This window comes from Cervus canadensis, chromosome 29, assembly GCF_019320065.1.
Source record: "Cervus canadensis isolate Bull #8, Minnesota chromosome 29, ASM1932006v1, whole genome shotgun sequence".
NCBI classification, from domain to species: domain Eukaryota; kingdom Metazoa; phylum Chordata; class Mammalia; order Artiodactyla; family Cervidae; genus Cervus; species Cervus canadensis.
In genome coordinates, this window is record NC_057414.1 from 38300045 (window position 1) to 38307376 (window position 7332).

Genomic DNA, 7332 nt, shown 5'->3' on the forward strand with positions numbered 1-7332 from the left:
CCTTGATATTGGACTTAGGAATTGTGGTGTTTATTTTTGTTTGACTTAAATATTTTTATAGTTTTTTTCTTTTTTGTTACATAAGTTTATATTGCCATGATATTTACTGCCAGACACTGTGCATCCATTTTCCCTGGATTAATGCCTAAGACATTATGAGGTAGGCAGTATTATGTCCACACCTGTTTTACAGAGAAAATTGAGGCTATGAGGGTGAGTTACCTTGTGGGTGTCCTAAATAGAAAGTGCCGAGCTGGGGCATGAAGTTTGAGCTCTCCGTATTCAGTAATGAATATATTCTAATTTCAAAGATCTAACAGCACTTCATAATTCAAAACAGGTGGTAAAAATGTTAGTTTTAGACAGTTGGATTCTGCCGTGGGCTGGATTGAATTTGCAGAATTATTTGAGAAATAGTTGACTTCTTCAAATGTTCTAATATTTCCTTCAGACATAAAATGTGATCCTCTGAAGTTGTTGTTTTTTCTTAACATACTTTTTTATATCTGTTAGTAAAGTTTCCTGATCTTATCCTGGAAGTTTTGCAAATTTTCATTTACGTATATTTTGTATGTTTTCTGACAGATCACCATCACCAGACTCCCCTACTGAAAGTACCACTCTGTTACTTTACCATCCACACACCAACAATGCCTGAACTAGACCTCTTGGCTTCCAAACTGTGAGTCTAAGCAAGTTTCTTACTGTCTCCAAGTTATGTGATTCATCTGTAAGAATGGGAAGTGTAATAGCTTACAGATTTGCAACAATGATCAAACATGATAAATTATATTTGCACGTTGTCTAACCAAAAAACATTGCCACTCTTTTTATGACCGCTAATACTTTTAGCCACAGAAGGTTTTGCCACCCAAGGAAACTCTATGGAAGACAGCAATGGTATGTTCCTGGTTATAATCAGCTCATTGTGATGTTTATGGTTCAAATTTTTTGTTTTTAAAAATAATTTTCTTTATTCTTGGCTGTGCTGGGTCTTTGTTGTTGCATGAGCTTTTTTCTAGTTGCAGCAAGTGGGAACTACATCTAGTTGCAGTTGGTGGGATTCTCACTGCAGGGGCTTCTCTTGTTGCAGAGAACGGGCTCTAGAGAGAACGGGCTTCCATAGCTATAACACATGGGCTCGGTAGTTGTGGCTCCTGGGCTCCAGAGCACAGACTCAATAGTTATGGCACAGGGCTTAGTTGCTCCGAGGCATGTGGGATCTTCCCAAATCAGGGATTGAACCCATGTCTCCTGCATTGGCAGGTGGGTTCTTTACTACTGGGCCACCAGAGAAGCCCTGAGGACTCAATTTTTATTGGACGTTATATTCTTCCTCCCCCAGCCCTGGCAACCACCATTCTGCTCTCTGCTTTTCATAAATTTAACTATTATAGATACCTTATATAAATGGAGTCATATAGTCCTTGCCTTTTGTGGCTGCCTTATTCCACTTAGTGTACTATCTGTCCTCAAGTTTCATCCCTAGGTAGCATGTGACACAGTTTCCCTACTTCGTAAGGCTGAATACGAGTAATATTCCATTCTATGGATCGACTACTTTGTGATGGTTCATTCAACTGTTTATAGACAACTGTTTATAGATGATCAATTCAACCTTCAACTGTTGGGTTGAAGCTACTTCTTGGCAATAGCGAATAATGCTGCTGTAAGCATGGGGCTCCCTGCTTTCAATTCATTTGCATATATACTCAGAGGTGAATTGATTGATCATAATTCTTTTTAATTTTTGAGGGACCTCTACATTATTTTCTTTAGTGACTGCACCATTTTACATTCCCACCAAAAATGCAACTGTGTTCCTATTTCTCCACATCTTTTCTGACACTATGTTTTCTTTTCCTTCCTTCCTCCCTCCCTTTCTTCCTGCCTTCCTTCTTTGCCTCCCTTCTTTTTTTTTTTTTTTTTATAGTATCCATCATCATGGGTAGGAAAAACCCACGAGACTTTGATCTGAGATCTGAAACCCAGCATGAAAACAGTGGGGGGGGGGGGCGGAAAACTGCATGTATTACATCTCACCCATCCATTCTGCCACCATTGTCACAGAAGGCAATGGAAACACTCCTGACTTGGTTAGTCCTGTCTCTCCAGTCAAAAACCTTCCCTATTCCACCATGTGTAGGTTTCGGGGTAACCTGGGTAACTGATGTCCCCCAGTAAGTCACGCAGTTTATGCTATTTTGTCCTCTCTTATGCTCTGCCCTGCAATCCCCCCTACAAGCATTCCTTCATGTCAAAACTCTATATATTCTTTTTAAAATGTATATATTTTGTCTGTCCTGGGTCTTCACTGCAGCATATGGGCTTCTCTCCAGTCCCCAAATCCCATATATTCTTGAGTAGCACTCAAATATGTGCCCTTACACAAGCAGCCTGACTTCCCAATGCCTTTGCTGAGAATTGTCTAAGTCTCTCCCTGTTCCCACAAGGCCTCTGCTCACGACTAGGGAGAGGATGAGTCTTTGTGGGCTTCTCCACTGCTGGGACCCTGTGACTCAGAAGGTGCGACTCTCCTATTTGACAGGGAAAAGTCAAACGGAGATCCTTTTCATCAAATTAGAGCTTGATTTGATATGAAATCTCTTGTGGTACTTTTTGAAGCAGAGTATAAAAAAATTAGTAGTAGGGGGAGGTTCTTCGTCTTCACACTTTTTTCTCTTGGGGTACTGAAAATCACCTATTCCTTTCACAGTTCTCACCAGCTGCTAACCTTTCTCCCTCAGCTGCCCAAAGAAAAATCTGGCACAGCAGGCATAATCTGACAGTAAAGATGTAGCCTAACTGAGCTCAAGGAGTGTTCATCCATATTCATTCATTTATTCAAGGAAGATGTGCTTATCCCCTTCTCCATGCCAAGCACTGACACCCAGGGAGGCCTTGCATCCATTAACCAACTACAGATCTGTGAAACTACAACCTTGGTTTTTTACTACAAAGGAGAGGTGTATGGTACCTGTGAACGGGACTTTGGCCAAGCCATTGTGACACCGTGGATGGCATTAAGCCCTAAGTGAAGAAGGAAGGGCTGGAAGCCAGACTTTACCACCTGCCGTATGTCCATGTGGGCAGGGCCTACAGAGCTCTCCAGGTACAAATAGCCCTGGGCTCCCCAGGCTCTTGAGTCCAGCGTCTGACTGCTTGTCATTCACCAAGGCTGAAAACTCAAAGCAAAATAAACCATGAGGCTGTCCATGACTGCCCTGCTGGTTACTCTGGCCCTTTGCTGCTACGAGGGTGAGTATCCTTTCTAATCTGCCCAGCACCAGCCTTGGTGAGAACTTTTCCCTTGGTATTTTCACGGGGTGAACTTATCTGGGGAGTGGGGGAGCAACATATCCAGAATCCATACCTCTTCCTCTACTCGACAGTGAGTCCCCCACAAGCCCAGGCCCCATTTGATCAATTTCCAATATATTCTAGAACTCTTACCAAAAATTCATTGCAGGCAAATTTTAAAAGCTTTCTACCCGAAGTCTCTTTCTCATCTGTGATCTGTGTTTCAGAAACAGCATGACAAGATTTGGGTGTAAATCACAGCGCCTTGACCTTGAACAAAATGTTTAGTCTCTCCAGATAATCCTCTTATCATTCCTTTTTTCAAGGTCCACCAGGAGTAGTTTATGACAATAAAGTGGAATTAAGTGCGTCAAGAGTCTAAATATTTAGTAGTTACCACTGTTCTTGTTCCTAGAATTTCTTAGGTGACAGCTGAGTTGACAGCGTTTTTAACTAATAGACTCAGACTCAGAAAAATGTTACAGCTGGAAGGGTTTTGGGGAGAGATTTTTACTTCAAGAAGAGTCAGTGTTCTCTGAATCTCTGGATATAAGATCTTCAAATGGGGTCTGCGAATAAGCAGCACTCAGTATATCTACAAATGCCACTCCTTCCCTAGGAGTCTTTCCACTAATGGTGGTAGAACTAGTGTGATCATTAGCATCACAGACTTCATTTTTCTACAATTAATTCCAGCCATTTGTTCATCCATGCTTTTGCTCTGCTTCATGCCCTCAATACTGATGCAAGTCTCTTTGAGTGTTTCTCTTTTATTGAACTTTCTAAATATCCTTCTCTTTCCCTGTGCTGCCCTTTCAAATTCCCTGCATAGTTTGATGTCTGACCAGGGGGGAGATCAGAGCCTTGACAGAATACATCCCAGGCTGCCAAGTGGTTGTCATGACTTGGTGGGGATGGACAATCCAGACCAGGAAAAGGTGGTTACTTCTGGCCTCAGCACCCTTCTGGTGGGGTCAGGAATGAGCACCCATTCCCGCTTCTCATCTTCTCTAGGAATTCTGTACACCACTACAGACACTACAGAAGAGTCAATCATCACTTTGTGTATAAGCTTCCAATGTGTTCAAACTGATTAGATATTTATTTTTTTTAGCCATATCTGCATCCAATGATTGAAACCTATGCTTTAATTTAGTCTCAAAATAGCATATAGTTTACATACTCTTCTCCAGGTTTATTCTTCCTCTCTTCTGTGATCTCTGGTAAGATCTGATTCTACCATTCACTTGAAAACTCAGTTCCTAACATCTCCTCTTCCCCAGTAGCCAAGAAAAAATATGGTGTCACTCAACTGATAGGCAAAACTTGATTTTTTTTTTTTTTGAAATCTAAGGAAAGTGAATTTCAGCAAAGCGAGGGAGCTCTGGAAAGTAGTAGGTGTACTTTAAAAGGGAAAAAACTGAACTCAGGGAAACTGATTTCTAGTTCTGGCTCAGCCACTTACTCTGGGGTCTTGAGGAAGTCACAGCCCTAGGGTCCTGCCCTGTCATTGGCACAATTACCAGATGAGAGTGTAAAACCCTTGGGGTTCCTGTCTAGTTCTAATTCAGGGAACCACGGGGGAAAGTGACTTTCCCTACATCAACTGTTATCTCTTTTCCTTCTGCTCCAGCCAATGCAGTTGTCTGTCCGTCACTTACTGTGGATCTGATCAATTTCTTACACACTCCTGACTTAGTGTACAGGCTGTCACTTTTGAAGTACAACGCATCTCCAGAAGCCGTGGATGCCAAGATGGAAGTGAAGCAATGTGTGAATAAATTCTCACTCGAAAACAAATTAATCATTTCAGAGATACTGGTAATGTCTTTCTTCTTGCTGCACAGAGGTTTCTGCTCAGCTGCACATGCTAGGGGCGGGGTCAGCGGGCTGCTCCGAAGGGGGCAGTGTCACTGCTCACTTCTAACCCTTGGCCACAGGCTGGATGTTGAATCCCACCTGCCAAGCTCCCCTAGGGAAGGTTGCATGGGGCCTCTGGGCATGTTCCTCCTTCTGGGGTCACTTCCCTGGGTGCCAGGTGGTCCAGACTGTCCTGAAGAGGAGGACGTGTGCTGTCACGGCCTCATTGTAAGGCTGAGAGCAGCAGGAGATTGTCCTCCTGTCCTCTCACTCCCTCCCCGATCCTGTAACCCTGTGTCCCTTTGGACTGAACATGTGGGGTTCCTGGGAGGTCAGAGAAAAGAATGCCTGGACTGCCCCTCCAAACTTCATCCTTCTCCTTCCTTTGGAAACCAAAGTCCTGCCCCTGATGACCACCTCATGGTTTATCTGCTTGTCTATGGAAAGGATTTTCTCCTGACTTGCGTGGTTTGTTGTGATGGTTCCAGATCTATGTCATTGACCATACACTCTGGCTTCCTGCCTTGGGCCCTCCCATTTGCCTTTGGCTGGTTGAAATTTCATCGACCATGTAGTTGTGAATGAGAGTCTGTGTTAGTGTTTCATCTCCAGCAGCAAGAATGATCTCTCCTTTCTTTCTTTCTTTTTCTGTTTCAGAAAAAAATACTGCTGGTTTGTAATACCAGCGTGAAGCTTTACTAGATCCTTCTTCCGTGTGATCACCTGATCTTCCATGGAAAATGTAGAGGTTTCAACGTCTTGCTCAATAAATGATTTGCCCTGCACTTCTCTACTTGTCCTGTTATTATTCAACTGTTTCTGGCTTTGAGTAGGGGTGGTTTTCATCATGAAGTGACCATTGGGTGTCATCACTAGTAAATTTTAAAGGCCCAATATCCAGTTAGGTACAGAAACCTGAGGTGCAGAACTCTCAAAAAGAAATATTTGGTTATGTATCAGCCTGCTTGTCTCTACAGGCTTTCCACTCATGGTGCCATGGTGAAGGGATGTTGCTGTTTAGTCTCTCAGTCATGTCTGACTCTTTTGCAACCTCATGGACTGTAGCCCGCCAGGCTTCTGTGCCCATGGGATTTTGCAGGCAAGAATACTGGAATGCATTACCATTTCCTTCTCCAGAGGATCTTCCCAACCCAGGGATCAAACCCGCGTCTCCTGCATTGGCAGGCAGATTCTTTACCACTGAGCCGCCAGAGAAAAGCAGTTAAACATTCCTGTTACTGGTCTTGATTTGAGGGATACCCACATCATATCTGGGGCTTCCCCAGTGGCGCATGGGCAAAGAATCCACCTGCAGTGCAGGAGATGTGGGTTTGACCCCTGGGTCAGGAAGCTCCCCTGGAGAAGGGCATGGCAACCCACTCCAGTATTCTTGTCTGGTGATCCCATGGACAGAGGAGCCTGGAGGGTTACAGTCCATGGGGTCGCAAAGAGTCAGACACGACTGAAGCGGCTGAGCATGCACACAGTATGCACAACATATCTGGCCAGTCATGTGACCTCCAACCAGCAGCATCATTCATACTTTGTCCTCATATTAACCATAACCAAACTGCTTGGTCCTTTTACCTTCACTGTGGTTTCAAACCTATAAATTGTCCAGTGCAATTTGTTCTCCATTTTCTTCTCAATTTTCAGTGAATACTCAGGGCTCAACCATCGGTTAACTCCTTCTCACTCTGCACAATCACATTGATCCTCAGCATCTCTACCCTCACCAACATCTTGGGTTAATGCTTCCTGTCTCCAATTCTCCCAAGAGCTCCAGAAGCAAGCATCCAGCTGCCACCTGGACAACACCCTTCAAGCACTCCACCATTACAGCTGGAGGAAAGTATAAAATTGAAAACACCATCTGCCTGTAAACTATTCCTCTTCTAGCTGCCCTTACCCGCTCCCGGCTACTGGACCCACCATCTAGTGAAAACCGGCAGATCCCATCGGCTTCTGGCCAGTTTCCAGGGGCTGCTGTAACACACAGTCCTACACATGGTGACTCAGTCAGATTATTTTCTCAAAGTTCGGAGGGCAGAACCCCAAAATCTGTTACACTCTGCTGAAATCATTGTGTCAGGAGGGCCGTGCTCCCTCTGGAAGATCTAGGTAGAAATCTGTTATGGCTGCTTCCAGCTTTGATGACTGATGGCATTCTTT

General features: G+C 43.9%; 1 protein-coding gene across 1 annotated transcript; it reads left to right on the top strand.

Moving 5' to 3' along the window:
• Window positions 1-2161: 2161 nt before the first annotated feature.
• Window positions 2162-5862, top strand: LOC122430740 (secretoglobin family 1D member-like). Its single transcript, XM_043451559.1, has 4 exons — window positions 2162-2180; window positions 2748-3258; window positions 4934-5121; window positions 5818-5862. Exons 2-4 carry the CDS (start codon window positions 3204-3206, stop codon window positions 5860-5862), a joined length of 288 nt encoding a protein of 95 aa, XP_043307494.1. The 5' UTR covers window positions 2162-2180; window positions 2748-3203.
• The last annotated feature ends 1470 nt before the right edge of the window (window positions 5863-7332 follow it).

Bases quoted from the DNA above. Each gene is read 5' to 3' on its own strand.
- LOC122430740 (XM_043451559.1), top strand. From the start codon at position 3,204: ATGAGGCTGTCCATGACTGCCCTGCTGGTTACTCTGGCCCTTTGCTGC. The intron at 3,259-4,933 runs GTGAGTATCCTT...CTTCTGCTCCAG, and splicing joins GGCCCTTTGCTGCTACGAGG to CCAATGCAGTTGTCTGTCCG. The intron at 5,122-5,817 runs GTAATGTCTTTC...TTTCTGTTTCAG, and splicing joins TAATCATTTCAGAGATACTG to AAAAAAATACTGCTGGTTTG.